At 50.2% G+C, this 22,200-nt stretch overlaps 1 protein-coding gene across 2 annotated transcripts; it reads right to left on the reverse strand.

Annotated features, from left to right (window-relative positions):
* Positions 1 to 1,906: 1,906 nt before the first annotated feature.
* Positions 1,907 to 21,289, reverse strand: specc1lb (sperm antigen with calponin homology and coiled-coil domains 1-like b). Of its 2 annotated transcripts, none has more exons than XM_062477964.1 (16): positions 21,067 to 21,289; positions 16,161 to 16,365; positions 15,875 to 16,037; positions 13,919 to 15,684; positions 13,364 to 13,571; positions 12,886 to 12,959; positions 12,478 to 12,653; positions 12,141 to 12,307; positions 11,044 to 11,165; positions 9,355 to 9,433; positions 8,687 to 8,773; positions 7,203 to 7,359; positions 6,174 to 6,276; positions 3,556 to 3,672; positions 3,206 to 3,265; positions 1,907 to 2,125 (listed from the first exon to the last, which is right to left on the reverse strand). In XM_062477964.1, exons 2-16 carry the CDS (start codon positions 16,326 to 16,328, stop codon positions 2,036 to 2,038), a joined length of 3,537 nt encoding a protein of 1,178 aa, XP_062333948.1. In that variant the 5' UTR covers positions 16,329 to 16,365; positions 21,067 to 21,289; the 3' UTR covers positions 1,907 to 2,035. The 2 variants fall into 2 exon arrangements, with proteins under 2 accessions (XP_062333948.1, XP_062333947.1); XM_062477963.1 differs by having other exon boundaries at positions 8,687 to 8,776; positions 21,067 to 21,288.
* Positions 21,290 to 22,200: the final 911 nt, after the last annotated feature.

The following is a 22,200-nucleotide window of genomic DNA, read 5'->3' on the forward strand; positions in this document are numbered from 1 at the left end:
CAATTCACCAAAACCTTGAAGAAAATGGTCCTCTAATTCATGAATGTAGTGTTCAATATTACAGTACATTAAAATAACAAACACAAATAACATTCTTTGTGTCCATTGCTTGACAGGACTGACACATAAATAAGTCACTATGCTACCTGTGGCTCTAGACATGTGAGGAGAGGTACAAACAGGAGAGGAACCAACAGCAAGCATCAGTTTCCTGTCGACAAGACTCCCCTTCAACAGCACGTCTTTTAGACGTATGACAAAGACTCGCTATTACACTACCCAGACCTTGACTAGCAGGCATAGATTAGCAAGCCCAGACCAGCCGGCCTAGACGAGGTTATGCTGAATATCTGGAAATGACAGGAAACGAAAGGACATTGATAGCCCTATTTTTAAACAGACAGCTGGAGCCGATTGCTGCTCAATTTGGTCCTTTCTACAGCGCAGGAAGTGAAACAAACCACAAAGAGCTTCGGAACAACGCCACAAACGTTTGACCGAGGTGAGAAGAGTCAGAGCACTTTTATCTTCCTCAAAAACTCAGCATTGTTGTTGACGGATAGGTCAGTTGACTGACTTTACGATTGAGAGCCACTATTTGACTATGACGGGTGCAGTTTGCTAGTGAAAGGCATATGCTGACCGAAAGCTACACTGACTACCTCAGTCAGAGGAAAAACAACAACTTCAAAAGTCGTTTCTTTGTATGTGATTATATGACGTGCAGTAGCAAATGAACAACATAACATTCAGTTTCTTCGTAGTGTGCTTTCATAAACTTTGAAATTGTCAAACATATTTTAGCAGTTCAATAAGCTTTCTCCATGATTCGGAGCATATTTACTATAACTAACCCGTTTCTCTTCTCTGAGGGGAGAGGCATAACTACTGTTTTACCTATGAAAGTGGTTTCCATGGCATCAATGAAGGTTTAACACATTCCATTGCGGGAATGAACAGCCAAGATCCCCCCCCCCATCCCCCGTTGCCACCTCCACCCCAGTTGTGCTATGAAACCAACAAGGATTTGTTAAACACTAATCCATGCCTCGTTTACTGTAATGCCCCAACGTTTAGCTTATAACATTAGCTCCCTGTCATGTTCAGTAAGACAGGTGTGGGTTTTCAGTGTGGGTGTTCGCCACACTGAAAACAATGTAGCCCTTGAGCATGGTCAATATGGCCAAGCTCTAACCTTTAGTAACTTAACCCCAACAACATACACAGTGCTGTTGAAAACATGACACGGCCACCAGTTGAAATGACAAATGTCTCCCATTGTTGATCGTCCTATTCACAGTTTGCAGAGATTGAGAGACAGACTAATATAACACTGAATGAGTTTATGATTTGCTCAGCGTCAACATTGTGACCTCATCTTTGGAATATGTAAGAACAATAGCTCAGGCAACTGTGTTTCTATTTGCTTCAATAGTCACAAAAATAAGCTAACAAAAATCAGGCCTGGTTCAAGCCGGCTGTGTATTTCAACAAACACAGGTCCAAAAATAGCTTCCTGGTGTCTCAAGAGGTTTGCAAAACACTTTTTCTGGTAAGGCACTCCTACCAAAAATTCATTTAGCGAACACAAAAATTGTGGACGAAGGCTTTTATTTTCTTCTACTGGCAAGCTTGTTTTTAAGAGGATACCAGAGTCAGAACGCTACGGACTGTAATTCTTCAGTCCAGCATGGCCTTAATGGACTGGCTCGGCTTGCTGTGTGGGGTGTCAGTACAAGCTGGGACAAGGTCACTGCAGGTAGTCTGGGCAAGGTGGACAGCTCAAAGTCAAAGGATATCATCCCCAATAGCCTTTATCCACCAACAAATGTCTTTAAGAATTTGCCCTTGAGAGGCCACATAAAGTAATCTCAGGCCTTAGCATTTATCTCTACAGTTCAACGCCACTTCACAGCAGTCATTGCAGGTTGCATGGCATAAGCACAGATTCTTTTTCGATGTCCGGTGTGGCGGAGAGACGTGGGGTTTGCAGTCACGATGGAAGGGAGCGTGGGGGTCGAGGGTGGACCGGAGGTCAGGTCTCAAAGTACTTGTAGATTGCGGTGACGTAGGTCATCACGCTCTGCCAGTCTGGCCTCTCAGTGTGCACCATCTCTCCAATGTCCTGAGAGAAAGACGGAGGTAGACGCAGAGATGGATGGAGGGGGGAGAGAGAGAGAGAGACAGAGAGAGAGAGAGAGAGAGAGAGAGAGAGAGAAAGAACACGAGAGAAAAAGAGAGAGAAAGAGAGAGAAAGAGAGAGAGAGAGCGGGAGATCACGGAGAAAAGAGGAATGGAGAGAAAAAGGGCATAGAGGGGTGGCAAAAATGGAATATGAGTGGAAGAGAAGAAAGAGGACGACACCAAAGCTCATTGGAGAGAGGAGAGAGAGGAACATCCAGAGAAGCTTCCAAGGAAGCTCTTCTAACATTGCTAGGGGTGCGTGAGGGACAACACATTCTTCGTCCAGGTACAGCATAACAAACCACCCAGTAAGAACACACAGCACTTGGCACAGGAGGAGGTCTTCCCAAACATTTTCCACTGAACTCTCCAACCCAAGGAAAGTCATGCTGTACGCAGTATATAAATGACCATATAACTGAAACAGGCATATTGTGTCAGGCTTTCTCACACGTTTGTGTGCGTGGGGTTCAAGGTAAGTGTGTGTAAAGGGCGTGTATGTGTGTGTTTGTTCGGGGGGGGGGGGGGGGGGGGGAGGGGGATGTCTGGATTTCTCAAGACGAAACCCAGACCTGTTGCAATACATTTACATTCAGCCCAACCTGCAGTAGGCCGCCGTGGGTAGAGCCATATCTTCTTTTAAGGTCAGGCCTCCTGGGCACTACTGGGGGCTGAGGGGGGCTGAGGGAGACCGTAGATCAGCTCTGTGTGCCTGCTCAGCTCAGGCTGTTTAAAACAACGCTTCGAAGTTGCAGCGGCCACGGCCTAAATATTGACATACTGTACGGTATGAGAAGTTAAATCATTTCTCCCTGTTCTCACGGTCAATGGTTCGAGTTGGTCACGAGGAAGTTCGGCAGTTTGAATCCAAACCGTGACACGCTTATCTGAGGATTGGATGGGTGAGAGGGCTTGAGTCGAATAAATCCCAAACAGGCTGGTATGACAAATCCTTGAGAGACAAAGCGTTTGAAATAACCCCCGGGTTTTGGCTGTTTCTAATGTCTTTGGAGAAACCTACCAGTGTGGACTTGATCCCCACGCTCTCGGCCGCCTGGAAAGCCAACGTGAAGTTCCTCTTCTGGAGAGGAGGACAAACAAGGACATTCCATGCTTCAGCAGGGCCAATAAGACGAGCAGAACAATATTCTGCTCATGCAGTTCAATGGTCAATGCAAGTACATCATGCAAACTTTCTATGCAAACGAGAGATACCACTGAAAGGGTATTTGACTGCGTCTAACTGTATGTTTTAGGATTTTTGTGATATGACTTTGATAGAGATTTGTGTGTGTGTGTGTGTTTGAGAACATCAGAAACGTGTTTTTTTTTCCGAGAGGCGTGCACGTGCGCGTGCATCCTCTTCCTCACCTTGTCCTGGCTGGAGAGTTCCTGGTAGGGTATGTGGGCAGGGAGGTAGGTGTGGAGGACAGCACAGAAGGCTAGCCCATCGTTCCAGCTACTGCTGAAGTTGGTGATGTCAATGTTCTAGAGAGAGGGGAGGAGAGGAGGGCAGAGAGGTGAAGAAACCAGAGAAGACCGTTTTCTTTTGTCGTTGAAGGAAAAAAACCCTAAGGGAGCCACACCAATTCCATAGCCCTGTGCATCAGGGCTACTCTGGGTATGCTGAGAACGGGGAACTTTTAAAGGGCCGGTCCACATACAGCCTCCGCCGTCCTCTGGGATCCAACCCGTGTTCCGTAATGTTCCGCGACGTGTGAAAGCCAGCACGAAAGGCAAATCAGAAATGATCGAGTGGAGTAAACACCACTAAGGATCAGCTGCAGCCCTGACGGAGTGGGACCAGTCCACTCGTCCTGAACACCCAGGCCTCTAGCACAGATAAACTGAGGAGGTATGGAGGGAGGAAGAGAGGCTGTACATTTAGTGGCTTGGTAATGGCGAGGTTAGGGCCCCGGTCACATCCTGCTCTTTGTTGATGAATCGTTTGAAAAAATAGCACGTGTTTAATGCTAAGGCTACAAAGGCTATGGAAACTAAGGAGAGCCAACTCAAACTCCAGGTTCTCAGTGAACAGGTGACCTAGTTCATCGGCGAGGCAGCCATCTTGGGTCAAGCGGTACACCGTGTGCCACGCGGGGATCAATCAAATGTGGTGTGGAATGTGAGAGGCCCCTGGGGAGAGAACGTAGGCCCACCGAGTCTGACGCCAGTTACCACAGGGTGCCCAATCAACAGTGTCGAGCAGTCTGAGTGGGATCCTGGGGAGAAACCAACAGCATGTGAACCTGAGACAACGGCCGGTAGTTAGCGCGCAGCGGGCTACACCCAGAGGTGTGGGAGCGCTCTGTAGGACCCGAGAGAGACCACTCAGTGTGACAGCAGATAAGCTAGAGGGGGTCTGGACCTGTTCACTCTGTACCTGGTGTAAAGAGGCCATGGATTCATGGTGCTAGCAGAGCACGCAGGGTGGATCCAACCAGGACCCAGATGCGGGTGGATCCTCATACATGACAGGCTTGAACTTTTCTCATCTTTTTCCTGGCAGGGCTGGGTGTGTGTGTGTAAAAGCTGAGCGTTTTACTCCCCACACCCACACACCCACCCCCACACACCCACCCACCCACCCACCCACACACACACAACCATCACTGAGCTAGTTTAACTAACAACTTTCACTCAGTCTTCTGACGCTGATATGACTGACACAAAGGAGATGGAGACGGTGAGGATAAACAAGTGAAGCAAAAGAGAGACTGACTATGAACCAATCAGAAAGCCGCGTCCCATGTTTGTCTTGGGCAGAAACCAAAAACAGAAAGGGGGGGGGGTTAAACCTGAGGTCTTGTCTTCTATACAAAAGGACTGCCAAGTTTGTATACACGCTAACCTGCACCCTCCCTCCTCAGAAAAGAGGGCAGCCCGGCAGAGGACCAGACTATTGGTAAAATTTGGCTCACTTCCTTCTATGGGCGGGACATAACTGGCGCCATAGTAACTACACGGACTGGCCTGGTAGGTAAACATCTTTAAAAGCCTCAAAAGAGAAGAAGGGAGGAAGAAAAGTATGGAGGAAAGGTGGGATGTATGGAGGGGAGGAGGTCAGTTCGGAAATTAACAGGACGGGAAAAGACTGTTGTTGCTTTAGCCCCAAGGGCTAGACAGCGCTTATCAAAACACTATTCACAGGTAAGAATCACATTGTGTGTCCCATAAATACGTCATTGAACCTTGAGAAAGCAAACCTGACAAAACTGATTGGGGCAAATAGAGGATGCTGGTGTGTGCGTGTGTCTGTGCGTGTGAATGTGCGTGTGAGTGCATGTGTGTATACGTGTGTGTGTGAGTGTATACGAGGCGTAATACATGTCACAGGTTAATATGCAAAGCGCACAGTAACGCCTGCACATGCCTGCACAATGATATCAAACCTCTGAACGCATGCGAGAACTTTACATAGACTTACAATGGACAGAGGCATTCACACATGTCGCGCAGGCGTCACGCTGGACTTGTGCACACAACCAATGACATATAGACCCAAGGCAAGTTCATTTTCGGACAACGAGTCGGGAAAAACGGCTCCGCGCTTCTAGTGATGAGGATGTTCATCCCTGAGCAAAGTATTCGAAGCACACATAACGCATGCCTATACGCACGCCTTATCAAACGTAATATGCGCAAATACGCACGCCTAATTTTCGACCAAACTGTAAGGTGTTGTATTCACTCCGCGCTTTCTAAACCTCGCCAGAGTAGCCCACGCGTAAATCACCTGTATCAGGTACGCGGTGACACACTGTCTGCGGCTACGCTGACACTGATTACACCCCAGACTGTATACGTGTGTGTGTGTGTGTGATTGTGTATGTGCGCATATATATATTTGTGTGTGGGTGTATGTGTGTGTATGCTAACTCTGTTGACAAACGAGCAGCCTGCTGTGGGCCAGAGCCAGGTGCCACAGACGCTGTAACGTGACGGAGCCAGACAGTGCCCCTCTACCCGTGGGGCCTGGCAGGCTGTACCTGGTATCCTTCAGTCTTCTTCTGGCACCACTTGAGGAGAGCGTTCCTCTTGGATCCCCCATACTCCCTGGCCAGCGCTGAGAGGGGGTCCTTCCTCTCCTCCCTGGGAGAGAGAGAGAGGACGAGAGAGAGGACGAGAGAGAGAGAGAGAGAGAGAGGACGAGAGAGAGGACGAGAGAGAGAGAGAGAGAGAGAGAGAGAGGACGAGAGAGAGGACGAGAGAGAGGACGAGAGAGAGAGAGAGAGAGGACGAGAGAGAGGACGAGAGAGAGGACGAGAGAGAGAGAGAGAGAGGACGAGAGAGAGGACGAGAGAGAGGACGAGAGAGAGAGAGAGAGAGAGAGAGAGAGAGAGAGAGAGAGAGAGAGAGAGAGAGAGAGAGAGAGAGAGAGAGAGAGAGAGAGAGAGAGAGAGAGAGAAAAAAAAGAAAAAAGAAAGAAAGAAAAAGAGAGACGGAAGGAAAAAAGGGAGATATAAAGTTCAGTATTTACATGGCTGTTAGCTTTTTACAGTGTTGGTGATCTGCAAAAACACTACGCATCTCCAAAGGTGAAACAAAATGTCCTGTTGAGCCCTTCTTTGGAACGGTAACATTACTCTCCGAAAACAACTCTCCTACCCCTGCTCATTGTCAGCCTCCGCTGAGTGATTAGCTCGACGGGCTAAAGGACAAAGGAGGCCCTTCTGCGAGATTAAATCATTCAGAAACACTGTGACAGAAAGCGAGGGGGGACAACAACCCAAAAAAAAGGGAAAAAGGAGGACGGGTCTTTTCAGCCGCCCGGACGTTCAAGCTAATCAAGCGTTGGTTGATTGCTTATCAGGTTTCAGCTCGACGGGCTTCCAGTCAGGCCTCGCTGTGATGGCCAGTGGTTCCCGTCATCCTCCTGTTCCTGCTGTTAGAGCGGGCCATTAATCTGTCAGCGAGGCTCATCTGCTTCCATGTTTATCTATGAGGTGGGGGGGGGGGGGCTGAAAAGGGACGAGCCTCCCCACACACACACACACTGTACACAGGGTGCGCCCTACCGCAAGCGGCCCCTCGCCGACGGGGTGACGGAGGCAGTCGGGGAGGAGGAGGAGGGGGAGGAGGCAGCCACGGCCAGGGTGATGAGGGAGACGGAGGGTGGAGCGGGGTCCGGCGCGGACAGGTCCCTCTTCAGCTCCTCGCTGCTCCTGCGGGAGACTGGGGGGAGGAGCGGGCAGGAGTGAACTCACAGGAGCCAACACCAGATTTAGGCCGAATCCCAATACTCCGTCTTACCCCTAACCCTAACCCCTAGCCCTTACCCCTAGCCCTTAGTTTTGCGCGTTCAGGTGAGAATAAGTGGTGTCCCAATACTCTTTTTGATCGAGGGGTCGGGCTAAAAAACCCTTAAAACCAAGTGTTTTCGGGAGCTTACTTGAAACCGAGGGGTATGTGAATACTGCGCAACCTGCAACAATGGCGGCCAGATCAGTCCCATACATGTAATATTTTCGCCCAAAAAGATTGACAGTCTTGTTTTGTGCTCTTTACCATTTGTACTTAGCTTTGAATGAAAATATTTGCTAAACAAATTTTATTAAAATCAATACCTCCCAATACCTCCACATTTTTTGTTTCACACACACTCCTTTTACACCAAATTATTTTGACTGCTGGTTTGGAGCCAATGCCTAACCTCAAACCGGTTCTCTACATTTCAAAAGCCAAACTTTGTTTTGTTTCACTGTGCACTGTACCACGTATGTGATTGAAAGGTCAATAAAAGCCACCTGACTTGAGAGATTCCTTCCTTTATTAGCTATATCTGAATTCTTCCACTACAGTTTAATAGATGTGTTTAACTGCGGTGTGATCGATTACCAGCATAATGGATGTTAGGTGGGCAGCTACATGCCACGGCTGACGTATCTTACTTTCGATGTTAAGAAGAATCCAAATAGGCTGTTACGTTATCATTGTTATTCTCAATTGTCATTTGGAATGTAAGGCTACGTCCGCCACTGTTAATGTTGTGTTTGGCGCTAGCGTTACTGGGAACGATGAGCCATAACACAGTGATGTTTGACCTGGCTCTGTGGTGGCTCTCTAGCCGGCGGAAAAAGCAAACCGGCTCTTAGAAGGCTCGTTAGTTGAACCAGCTCTGAACCGGCACTAACTCTGAACCGGCACTAACTCTGAACCGGCACTAACTCTGAACCGGCACTAACTCTGAACCGGCACTAACTCTGAACCGGCACTAACTCTGAACCGGCACTAACTCTGAACCGGCACTAACTCTGAACCAGCACCCGGTTCACGCTGGTGGAAAAGGGGAAACAGAGGTCCACACTATACATAGGCTGTTTGAGTTTAGGTGACCACACTGCAGGTACTGAGAATGTACCAGAACTTTGCTGGGGTTATCAGCACGTTTAACCAACGCTTTCTAGACCACTGTTGCTGGTCACACTACTATGTTGAGGAAACTGGCCTAATGCAGGCTATACACACACACAGGCAGGTATGCAAACACACACACACACACCTGAGAGGGACTTAGAGGAGTCCATGTTGGGCACCCGCTGGAGCGCGGAGGGTGTGTGAGACCCAGGTGAGGCTCGGAGCAGGTGATCTGCTGTGGAGAGAATACACAAACACACACACACACACACACAGAATGTTACTCCCGCACTGTAGATATTTTTTATTATTATCTCAAAACCTAAAATCAACCAAAGGGAACTCATGTTTCTCACAGTAATTCCTACGCATGGACACAGCCAGAGTTAACAAGACTGTATGTTAATAACTAACTCAATAATACCACCTGCATTCAAATACCAGCTAATACCAAATGACTTTTCAGTGGTGACAAATCCCAGGTATTTGTAGGCCTCACTCGCAGCATGGGGCTTTTGTGCTTAGCACAGTGGAAAAGAGTGCGTCGGAAATGGGTGCAGCTGTACATGAGTATATGAACCCAGGGATAAATACACACCAACACTCTCAACTAGCTCATGTTATATGGTAGCATGGCTCCCCCTCTGAGACCTGGGACCGGTAATGGTACATTACAATGGGACTGGGATGTTGCTATGGGACTGGGATATTAGGTTCTTAAATATGATACATGCTCTCCTAACCTGCAGTGACTGCTCTGCAGTGGTGTGAGAGAGGATGTGTGCGTGCGTGTGTGTGTGTGTGTTTACCCACCTGCCATACTGAGGTCTGTGTAGCTGGACCTCTTGTCCACCATAGAAGACAGGGGCTTGGTGGTCGACACCGTGTGCCTCTACAACACAACAACAAACACAAGACTCAGAGAACATGGAGAGAATTGGAAGGATTTACATTTGTCTCTCCTATTATGTGACCCAGACACGAAAACCACAAAAATGACCACACGAGACATTCGCAGGATATGGTCAAATCTGGGAGAATGACAATAACCCAATAAGGCTATACCTTTTTAAATGTATCATTTAAAAAGTAATAGACACACATGTAATCTTCCGACATGCTCCGTAGTCCGTTCTTTAGCATATACAAACAACAACGCTGCTGCTGTCCCCCCTGACTCGGTGTCTCCCTCTGGCCTCTCTGATTCCAAGGGGGAATCAATCATTGATCCTGCTTGAACTGGAACCATCTCAGAGCAAATACATCAATCCAAACATTCCGACAGACCCAAGGGGAATCAAGTGAACCCTTCTCTTCAAACTGCTGGATATACAATGGCTCTTCAATCTGACATGAGTCAGCCAGCGCGACGGAGAGCATGACAGCGGGACACAGGAAGAGGGAGAGAAAAAGGAGAGATGCATCGAGGAGAAAGACAGAGAGCGCAAACTTCTCGCTCGCAGTGATATTGACCGTCACTAAAACGGAGGAATAACCGTCCATCTCCCGCCAAAGAGTGGGCCAGCCTTGTTAGATTAAAGTGATCCTTCACATTGATTTAAACCGTGAAAGCTAACTCATGGAAGGATCCTTAGGTCTATGGAGAGGGATCCGTCGAGTCTTGTCCAACGGGGCCTTGTGGTGGGGCGCTGTGCAAACTCTGCTCATTATAGAAGTTTCTATCAACAACCTCAGCCACATTTCCCCTGCAGGAACTTTACCATGGAACTAGGAAGTTTCCCCATGAACTCACCGTTTCCATCGCAGTAAACATTGTCTACGTTTAGTTATGGGGAGCAAAAAGCAGGAACAAATAAGTTCCTCCTTCGGAGCTAGTACTGTCCAAAAAACAGGAACATTTGTTGCGGGGCTTGCAGCAATGAAGATTTGTGATTGGTCGAGTGAGCAGCAATTGGAACCGGTCACCAACAGTGACAAAGTGTATTCTAAAATCGCTGGCGTGTATTTCATACACGAAAGGTAGTTCTGGGGAGTACAAGTTCCAGAGACTTGCGGCGGAAACGCGGCTTATGTTTGTGTCCATGGAACATTTGATCGAGGCCGGTGTGCAAAACGTGTGTGTAAATCTGTGTGAGCAATCAGCAAGTGACTGAACACGTCTAGAATTTACAGCATCCTTCCTCCTCCGTCTTTCCGATCCAAGTTGACACACACACACGCACACAAACATCCTGTTTTGTCCCACCGTGGTGGCCTCGTGTCACTCATGCACAATCTGTGTCGGCAAGGGAAGGACTTCCTGACGATCCGCTGACCTGCGAGAGGAGGGAGGCAGGGAACGGCCCGGGGATTTCCCCTGGCCGTTCACCGGAGAGTAGTATAGCAGTGATATCTGTTTAACTCAGTGCTTTGAGACTTGAAGCTTTGCTCCCCCTTCCTTTCCTCGTCTCCTGCGAGCGTATGTTGCGTACACGTGGGAGCGTGTCTCGGTGTGTGTTCACGTGTGTGTGTGTGTGTGTGTGTGAGAACTTCTGCTCCAACCTGGATGGGGGTTACTGCTGCAGCAGGGGGGGTCTTCAAGGGACTGGGGCTGAGGGGGGTCCGCGCCATCGCCGTGGCGACGGCCGGCGGCACGGTGGCAGTAGGGGTGGTGGGCACTGGACCTGCAGATGAAGAGGAGGAGGGAGCGAAGCACAAGGGGGACGTTAGAAGAGAAAGGTGGCCCGTAGAAAATAACTTGTGAGGCTGGGGATGCCAGAGAGCCGAGAACAGGGCAGGGGCACACCTGTGGAAAGCGTGTTGTGGAATAAGTCTGGGATTTTGTAAGCGCTAATGCGCTATTAGCTATTTCCTTTTATCTGGTCGTGTGTTCTATGCTACTAATCATTTTGTATTATTGTTTGACTTACTGCATCGTCTCCGTCTCGGCCTGCCTATGATAATGAACATCGATTGGCCGTGTGTCTTATTTGGGGGGGGGGCTGTTCACTGACTTTCATGCCTCAGAGAGACTTAGCTGGTACCGCTGTGTCTCAGAACTGGTTGTTCTTATGTCAAGGCGTTTGGTTAACTTCCTTTCAAATCTGCTGGTTATATAATACTTCATCCAGAACCTAAACTGATGGTCGCACCTTTCCAGGGAAGACGGACAGAATTTTCTTCCACAATGTCAAACTAGGGGCAGAGATTTAGGCGTTGATTAATCCATCGTAAGGGGTGATCTACAGTAGTAAGTTATCAACCATAAGGTGCATTACTGCCATCTACTGGCCTATCTGCCACCTACAGCCCCCGTGCCTTTGAGCACCTTTATCAGGGCGAGCACGCAGTAGACTAGGGCAGGAGACCAGGGCTGAGGACCAGGGCTGAGGACCAGGGCTGAGGACCAGGGCTGAGGACCAGGGCAGGAGACCAGGGCTGAGGACCAGGGCTGAGGACCAGGGCTGAGGACCAGGGCAGGAGACCAGGGCTGAGGACCAGGGCAGGAGACCAGGGCTGAGGACCAGGGCTGAGGACCAGGGCTGAGGACCAGGGCTGAGGACCAGGGCTGAGGACCAGGGCTGAGGACCAGGGCTGAGGACCAGGGCTGAGGACCAGGGCAGGAGACCAGGGCTGAGGACCAGGGCTGAGGGGTGTACCTGTGGTGGAGGCGTTGTCGAAGCTCTTGATGAGGGTCTTGACGGTGGGCGAGGGCTCGGAGGTGGTGGACGAGCGTCGGCTCAGCCCCATGCCCTGCCTGAGGACGGCCAGGTCTCTCTCCACGGCGTTCATGTAGTTATACACCCGGCCCCTCTCCTCATCCTGCCTGGGGGGAGGGGGGGGGGGGTTACTACGCTGGGAGAGGGAGAGGTGCACACACGTGTAGATATGCACTCGCTCGCTCACTTCACACACACACTCGCTCAGTCATCCACACACACACGCTCACTTCATACATCCACACACTGGCTCAGTCGGGTCCTGAGATGTACATACTTGCGATTCTTGAGGTCCTCCAGCTCCTTGCTCATCTTCTCGTTCTTGTCCTGCGTGTCCAGCAGGCGGCGCCGCAGGTCTCCCATCTCCTCCTGGGCTTCCGACTTGATGTCGTTGGCGATGACCACGGCGGTCTGCAGGTCGGCCTGGAACTGGCGCCACTCGATAGACTCCTCCTGCACGGAGGAACGCACACACAATCGCCCGTCACACACACACACACACACACAAGCCAATGTAAAGGAACACGCACAGCGAAACATGATTACACTACAGTCAACAGACAAACACAGTGGAGAACATATGACGGGTGTTAGAATAAGAGTCTCTTAGACTTTGGCGTGTTTAAAAAGGACAAAAGCTGCATGAGAAAACGCGCGTTTTCCTGAACCCCGCGCTGGAACTCACCCGTAGCTTCCGATGGAGGATCTTGATCTCTCGCTCCATGTCGTGTTTCTGATCCTGAAGCTTCTTTACCGAGTCTGGAGAGGAAGAGACACACGGCAGGTGGTGAGCGAGGAAGAGGAGGGTGGAAACAGCAGCAGAGCCTGTTCCCCCCCCCCCCCCCCCCATCACTTGGCTCCCCCTAGTGTTTGAAGAATCAGCGGTATGCGGCACAGCCTGGGTCCCATCCTCCTCGCCACAACTGTGTCTTATTAAAACGAGAACGACACAGATACGGAGTGTATTTTGAGCGACGCAGAGCGGCTTGTAAACGATCATACCGCAGATAAGGATATATCAATGCGGACGTCGCGTTCTGCGTGATTATTCCAGGACTCGTCATCTCGCTGGCCGCAAGAAGGTGCTCGTTCATTCCGTTTGTTAAATCTCCCGGGTGCCAGTGTGAACCCCTCGTGCGGGGCGCGCGGCCACCGCCACTCACTCTCCAGGTCGGTGATGATGAGGTTGTCGTGGAGCTTGACGGCTCGGTGCTGCTCCACCTCGTCCTCCAGCTCGAAGATGGTCTCCTTCATGTCGGCCACCTCCGTGTCTCGCTCCTCCAGCTGGGAGCGCTGCTGGGCCAGGGCGCGCTTCTGCTCGGCCAGCTGCTTCTGCACCCCGTCACGGAACGCCCGGAAGTCCTCCTCCAGCTGAGCGGGAACCACACACACACGCACACACACACACGCACGCGCACTTTAGTTTGAACTAAATCGAGACCCATAGAGTTAGACACAGGTGAATGGGAAACACCCACAACCTAGACGTGGCAAAAAGCCACAAAGCTGCACAGAGACAAACCGCCACGGAGCTAAACCGCATTTCATTCACGGTTACGTTCGTCTGCTTGCGTCGAGTGAAAAGCGCCGTTTCATTCGACGTTTTCCGCTACGCGTCTGCCGCTGCCTTCAGGTGTGAAGAGAGGCGACGACGTCTCAAGACCCCCCCCCCCACCCACCCACCCGCCCCCGAGTCTCGCGGAACATCCGCCCCTTACCTTGCTGATGCCGTCCTGCAGCCTGGCCGCCTCGTTCCTGGTGTGACTCAGCTCCTCCTGGAGGTGGGCCGCCTCCGACTCGGCCCTCTCCTTGTCCCTCCGCTCGCTCTCCAGCAGGTGGCGCACGTCCGTCGTCTCCCCGGCGTCGTGCAGGGCGTACAGCTCGGCCACCCGCTGCCTCTCCTGCTCCAGCTGGAGGCGGCAGCGGGCCAGCTCCGCCTGCTCGCCGCCCGCCGCCTCCCTCAGGGCGTCCAGCTCGGCCGCCGCCTCCCCGCGCTCCCGCCGCTCCATGTCGGCCGCCCGCTCGGCCGCGTGGACGCGCTCCTTCAGCGCCGAGATCAGCCCCTGGGCGTCGGCGTTGTCCTGCTCCGCCATCTTGAGCGCCCCGCTCAGGTGCTGCTGCACCCCCAGCAGCTGCTCGCGCTCGAAGCGGGCGCCCTCGTTCAGCTCGGCGCAGCGGCGCTCCAGCTCCAGGTAGCGGCCGCTCTTCGCCACCTCCTTGTCGCCGGCCGCGGCGTAGGGGACCCGGTGCTCGTCCAGCAGGCCCCGGAAGTAGTCCATGTGCCGGCCGTAGAGCTCCAGGCGGTCCCCCTGCTGGCAGAGCGAGTCCACCAGGATGGCCTTCTCCTCCCCCAGGCGCTCGTTCTCCGCGCTCAGCTCCTGGGTGATCTGCTGCAGGTCGGCCAGCTCCTGCAGGGTGGCCTGGAGCTCCTCCGACGTGCTGTGCTGGTTCTCCTCCATCTGGTGGATCCTCTCGGTCAGGCACGCCACCGACACCTCGCTGGTGTTGCCGCTGCTGCCCCTCCGCGAGCGCTCCTCGCCGTGGCCCGGCGGGCCGCAGCAGCCCTCCGACTCGGAGGAGGAGCCGCAGGCCGAGGCGGAGCCCGACGGGGCGTCCAGGGCGTCGTCGCTGGACGTGATGGGCTGGTAGGCCTCGCTGCACTCGCTGTCGGCCGCCTCCGGGGAGACGGCGCCGCCTCGGGCGTCGGTCAGGAGGTCCTCCGTGGAGCCGCGGGCGGATCCCGGGGCGGAGGTGTGAGGGGAGTTCCCGTCCCGGAGGGAGGCGGAGTGGCGGCTTGCTCCTGCGCTGCAGTCGCCCTCGCCGCCCCTGCCGAACGAGACGGGCTCTGGGCTGAAGGAGGGGAGGCGCAGGGCTTTGTGGGGGCTCTCCAGCCTCTGCTCCAGGGAGAAGCCCAGGGCGTTGAGCCGGTCCTTCAGCATGCGGTTCTCGTTCTTCAGCAGGTTCAGCTCACCCCGGATGCCCGCGTTCTGCTCCTGCAGGAGGAGCAGGGTGGATTCCACGCCGGCCGACATGAAAAGGGGGGCTTCTCGCTCCTCCTTGGCCTGGGGGGGGTCGGCGCTTGCCTCCGTCTCCTCCCCTTCGCCCTCCTCCCTGGCTCTGCTCCCCCGGTCATTCTCCTCCTCCTCTTCGTCGTCCTCCTCCTCCTCCGGGAGTCCTAGTTGGACCCGGATGCCCCGCAACTCACTGCGCAGGTGGAGGATCTCGACATCCTTACTCTTGGCCAGACCCATTAGGTCCTTGACCCGGGTTTCCAGGACCGCCTTGTTGCTGATCTGCCCGTCCGATCGGGACTTGCTCATCCGGGACTCGGATTCGGCCATGGTCCTGGAGCGGGTCCTCTTGGGCGGGCCGGCAGCATCGGAGCCGGAGGGTTTCCTGCCGGCGCCGCAGGTTCTGGAACGTTCCCTGACGCTCTCCCGGGTTGAACAGGGCTCTTTTGCCACAGAGGACATCCCGCGCTTGGCTGAGGAACAGGCAGGACAAGCTTAGAAACCAGAGCTGAGAGTCTGTGCAAACTCAGGCCTCGTAAAAAAGGCTACAGTGTGTAAGTAGATTTATGATGCTTATTAGTAGATTTAGTATGCATGTTAATTAAATTGGTTCATCAAAATTGATTTTCTCCCATTACTCCATAATGGTTTGAGGGTCCATACCTGAGCTGGTCTTGATTTTGGCTTCCGAGTTGCTGACACCAGGGTTGGAGGAGGTTGAAGAGTGGGCGGAGCTTGTCTTCTTGGATTTGGCTACAGCTCCACTTCCTGCCGTGGCCCCGGTTCCTGTCGTGGTGGCTGATGGGAGATCATCACTGCTCTTTGCCTTTGGACAGAGACAGGAAAAATGGCGGCCTTTAACTATGCGGGCCTAGGCCTTTGTTTTTAAACTCTTTATTGTCATTTATTTATTCTTTCGTTTATTTACAGTGTTAGCGTTTGTATTTACCTTAGAGAGGGGGGCAGAGGTGGAGGTCTTGGTGGTGGTCTTGCCAGCTGTGCCCATGGTAGTGTTGATGGAGGCTCCTTCAGGCTTCGCTCTGTCTGCTGTCTGGGTCTTAGTGGTGCTTGGGATGGCCTTGGACACGCCGGGCACTGGCCTGCCCGCCTTCCTCATACTGGGCTCCAGCTCTCTCCGACATTTACTACGCAACCTGCGAGTCAGAAGAGTCAGAGAGTAAGAGAGTCAAAAGAGTCCAAACCAAGTTGAGGACAGTGAAAATAAAGACAGATAAAAACAGAGTCAGTGCAGTCAAATGAGTCTTTAACCGAGTCAGAGTCAAAATGAAGAGGAATGCTAAATTGTCTAGTAGAGTCCAAAACGAATCAGAGAGTCTAAATAAAGAGGAATAAAATCCGTCGGATAAAATCAAAAGGCTAAACAGAAAGGTCAGAGAAGAATGAACCCAAAGTTAAAAAATGTATCAAAACAAATATTTCTATATTAAGAGTTAGAGGCTAGTCAAAAGAAAGAGAACAGTCAAAAACAGGCAACTGCTAATGGTAGAACCACCCCAAAATCCACAATCAGCCTGTAGTGTACCAATAAGAAGAGTGCAGTCATTTTACACTGCCATATGACATGACACTTCAAAAAACAACTCAGTAGAATTTTTGTAATTAAATTACCAAATGGTACTACATTCTTGTATGGTCGGTAGGAACTTTTTTTTAAAGATCTCAATCAACTGTCAACACTGAAGGGAACATTCTTAAACGTTTGAAGAATGTATTCACACATCTTTGGTATGTGGTGGAGTCTAACAAGCACTCAACAAAGCTTTAAAAGAGCCTAGGCCTGGGTTTCAGTTGTTAGTGAAATAGCCTTTATAGTAGAGAAGCAAACTACCTGATGCCTGAGGCAGTTGTTTTCTTGGGAGAACACATGCTGTTTTACAGTCGATGAGCTGGTCGTTGTAAGAGACTTAACAACTTTCCAGCTATGTCGTTGCTGTGAGCTATTTATGTAAATGCTTGCGCTACCTATCTCGGAGAGACACCGGACAAACGGCGGTTGTCGGATGAAGGTTTGAAAGCACACAAGGCGTGTGATTGGTCGGTCTTAGACCGTCTGAAGTGGCTCCCAGCTTTACTACCATAGACAGCAGTGGTGGTCTTGGATGCCTCTGTGTGCGTGTGTGTGTGCGTGCGCGTGTGTGTGTGTAGAGGCAGGCCAAGATAACGGTACCCAGACAGAAGGTATTTACTGTTGTCATAACATTTCACTGTGACCGGAGGGAATGCAGCTGTGTAGCTTGAGCCGTTACACGGCTGGCCGGCACGAGACAGGGCTGCAGGAGTGCCAGCTCGACGAAAAAGGATGTCGTCATTTCGCCACGACAACCCCAAGCCTAAAATTGATTTCATGTAGCTTCCTAAACCCACAGTAAGTAGCCCAGAAGGCAATCTGATTACCTGTCACAGTCTAGAGGACTCTACTCTTGCTACAGTGTCTATCATAGACCCCTTGCAAAAGGAGAAACCTGCTCCGGGCTCTCACTGAAATGAAAACACGATAGCTTGAAACGAATGGAAGAAAAAAAGCAGGTAGCCTGTCTAAGACTGGCTCTATCAACAGACCATCTAGTCTCCACCCTGCCCCCCCCCCCCCTTCTTTTTTGAACTTGATCTGTTTGAAATGCACGCCCAAACAAAGACAGCCCCACCGCCTGGGATATATGACCTCCGTGGACACAGCCACAGCCCCAGCCACAGCCCCAGCCCCAACCCAGCCCCAACCCAGCCTCAGCCCCAGCCTCAGCCCCAGCCCCAACCCAGCCTCAGCTCCCCTACCCCCACCCACCTGAGCTGAACTGATAGTAGCCAGAATACGGGGGGGGGGGGGGGGTCCCTCAATCGTAGTCGTTAGACTACGATTGAGGCTGGGGATGAGAATTGCTCCAGAACACCAGGCGGCCTCCAACGTTCAGATACGCCCTTGGGGAAGGAGGGAGATCTGCAGAGCATTCGAAGTGCACTCGATAGAAAAGCGAGTAGCAGGGCATCTTGTCAAGAAGTAAACATGTGAAAGAGCACACGTGCCATGTATGAGATGTGAAATCAGGGGACCAGGGTACACGTTTTCCCTGTTAAAGGATGGAACAGCACCAGACTAGGTACCATAACATGTCTGTAATTTTCGACGTCATGTGGGATACGGGGGATAACAACAGCTTCAGCAGGGGCTTGGAAATACAATACAAGATTTATCCAGAAAATCCCTGACAACACCACCAACACACAACCTCACACAACCAAGATAGACACTTGGCACTAACTAGGCCCCCCTCCCCTCACACACATTGATATATTTGTTTCCCAGATGAGCTTTAGGAGGATCACACACACAGATGAACGCAGCGCATTTTCAGAAGGGAAAAAAAGAACGACTGTGTGTTTTGTTTGACGTTTCGCGTCCCTGTGTTTAAAAGCTTAAGCCCTTGGAGAAACAGACTCTAGTAAACACTGCAACACAAACTGACTCAACTCTTCAGAGTGGAAAGGGGGGAGGGCTGTCTTGAAAGCCAAGACAAGACACTTAAACCTTAATTTGCCTTAATTGCAACACTTCCACAAACCAAAACCAATCTCTGAGGTCAAGTTTACTGCAAGACATCCACATGTTCAGCATATAGCAAATGGGAAAATAAACATGAGTTAAGGTAGGCCTAGTGTATTTCTAAGTGCGAAGGGTTTCTTACCACTAATACATTTGTGTACTTCTCTAACTCCTTCTCTTGGGATTGACTACTGGTGGCTTTCAATCCCCACCGAGTGTAACTGACTGAATTAGGCCAATCGGATGACAAACTCCAATCAGATCCCATGGCCTAGTGGTATCGTAAACTACAGGTCCAATAAGTTGGTACCAATTCAGGAGGGAACAGCTTTTCTTTTTTAACTTTCACCAAGGGGTAGAGTTAGGGTTAGCAATAAGTTGTTGACGGCAGAGACAAATATCTAGGAGACAAGAAATGTGATAACTCAGGAAGAGAAAACCTAATTTTACAGTGGACTTATATAGACAATAATTAGCTACTTCAACTGAAACTCTACAGTGCCACAGAATGTATGCATGGCATGGACAGACAGCTTTTCCAACCATCACTGTGAGGCAGTTCACACAACACCAGTATTTACAACAGCAGATGGTTTCTGAAAGGTATGCTATTATATCATCAGTAGAACAGCCTTCATGGCAGCCGGACAGGAATGCATATAGATAGATAGAAAGATGACAGACGTATCTGGTCACATATAGGCTAACTGAAAGTTGCCTTGGTCTATTGGTAGTTTACAGCTAATTGTAACAGCAGTCTCTCTTTTTCTCTTCCTGAATCCTCCTTCTCCATACACAGGGACAGGGAGGAATGTTTGCAATATTTACAGTAGCAAGGGACATGAAACCAGGAATGTGCTTTGGCGAGTAAAAAAACAATTGTCTGTTTTAGCTAGAGGGGAAAAGTAAAAGAAAAAAAACATTCGTTTCTCATTGCTTTCCTTGTCAGGGGTTGAAACTGCATTATGGCGAGAGGTCGGGAATTGACAGTAGAGAATGTGCAATTACCGAGAAGCTGCGTATTACTAAACAAATGATTTATAGTTTACTGCATAGTGTCAACCTTCATCACTGTCATGATTCATAGTTTCACACCTTCGGGTCGATGACACTGTGGTATCTAGCTAATATACACCCCAGCTGGATAATACCCAGCTAACACATGACGTTGCGGCAACGTTGCCAGTAAGTGCTCAGTTGGTAACCCGCGACGTTACCTTCTGGCAACGTCGTGGCAACGTCGTAGCTACGTTATAAAGGGAATGTTGCCAGTTGGTCCCATGGACAACGTTGCCACGACGTTGTACCTTGGTCGGCTGGTTACGTTATTTTTAGACCCGTGGGCAACGTTGCCGCGACGTCGTACCTTGGTCGGCTGGTTACGTTATTTGTTGGTCCCCTGGACAACGTTGCCGCGACGTCGTACCTTGGTCGGCTGGTTACGTTATTTTTTGGTCCCCTGGACAACGTTGCCGCGACGTCGTACCTTGGTCGGCTGGTTACGTTATTTTTTGGTCCCCTGGACAACGTTGCCGCGACGTTGTACCTTGGTCGGCTGGTTACGTTATTTTTTGGTCCCCTGGACAACGTTGCCGCGACGTTGTACCTTGGTCGGCTGGTTACGTTATTTTTAGACCCGTGGGCAACGTTGCCGCGACGTCGTACCTTGGTCGGCTGGTTACGTTATTTGTTGGTCCCCTGGACAACGTTGCCGCGACGTCGTACCTTGGTCGGCTGGTTACGTTATTTTTTGGTCCCCTGGACATCTTGGGATGGATAGTTGGCTAGGAACATAGCCTGTACGCGATAAAGCAAGTTGGCAATTTTGCTAAGCTAACGTGTCACTGAACTATAGCTAGTAGAACATGTAGCTAAGCTACTCTACCATACAAGCAGAGCCGACGCCCAAATAGAATACTACTGATCAAGTCAGACAAGCTTTCCAGTCCAATTTGATGACGACTGTCATCATTAGCTTGTAGCTATTATCAAGGAATAGTTCGTTTCTATTTCGATAACGTTTGCTAGCTAAATGTTGGCTAGCCTACTAGCTAGCTGATATAATTCCCTAACATAATGCACCTTTAACATCTAGCCAGTAAGCTAGCTTTGTTAGACTATTTGTCGGTGAATTTAGTGATACCTTACTGTAGTTTCAAGGCTCGTACATGATTGTATTCCTAGCTAGATACTGTCATTCAGAGAACATGGCCAGCTAGCTAGTAAAAATTAGCTTACTGGATGTCTAGGTCACTCATTGAACCGTACATTCAACAACGACAAAAAGCAGTTTTACCTGGTATGGGTTCGTTCAAGTAAGCTACATAGATGCTGAGATTGGTTTCAACTTCCAAAATAGAAAAATTTCGCTCCCAGCATCCCGTTCTCTGTGTTCCTGCCTCTTTCTTCTCTTTGACAGAATAGGAGACCGGGGGGGGGGAAATGACTTGGAATTGCAAAAGTCCAAAGTCAGGCTTGTAGAGCCCTCCCTGCCAAACCCTTAGACTTCCATTACTTCATACAGGATTTCTCCATTAGGCCTACTCCATATATTGCACAATAGAGTGACACTTGTGTAAAGAAAGACACAATTCATTTCCATGTCATAGGGATATTAAATGGGAAAATGATTTTCCCATTTAATATCGTAGCTTATATTTAATAATGCCTATTGTAATCTCACATAATTTATTATGATTTATTTCCCCACCCCTAAAAACGTGAATAATTCACCCGCTACAGAATAAATCAACCAATTTATTTGAAGCAGCCTAAATTACCCCAAAAAATCACCCATCTGAATCAAGTAGTAGCTGGCACCTCCTGTCATACCAGTAGTTTAGAAGGTTAGAATTACTCTGTGTCTAATGATATGCTAAACCGTGTGTGTTAATAATGACGAGCCACCCTGGACCTTAAACAAGCAGAAGGGCAGTAGATTACAATCGCCCGTTTCATATAGGCCTAGTGATCCACCACACTCATAAATAGTCACCCCCCCAAAAAAAATCACCGATTTGAATCAAATAGTAGGGCATCTCCTGCCCTACCAGACAGAAGGTTCGAATTGTCGACATTTATTGTGTATTCATTTCAATGATAGTAGGTCATATATTAAAAACCAACCATTTCTATCGTGATATATTAACCTAGCCTGACTTTGTCATACTCATAATTCTAGTTCTAGTCCTCTTCCTCTAATCGAGTCTGATACCGCTCCGTTGGGCTGTGAGTATGGGGCGTGTTTCAACCGAACCCGGAAAAAAATGCCTCTTCGCTCAATTGGATAGACCTACAACCAATCAGAGCAACGTAGTATGTTATTTGTTGAAAACGAATTCAACCCAAGCGCTCTTTGGTGACGTGGTTGATTACGTTACTGTTGATCATCTGTCCATCATCGTATAAAGCCCAATTTTATTGGTCCGAA

Source organism: Osmerus eperlanus, chromosome 14 (assembly GCF_963692335.1).
Source record: "Osmerus eperlanus chromosome 14, fOsmEpe2.1, whole genome shotgun sequence".
NCBI classification, from domain to species: Eukaryota; Metazoa; Chordata; class Actinopteri; order Osmeriformes; family Osmeridae; genus Osmerus; species Osmerus eperlanus.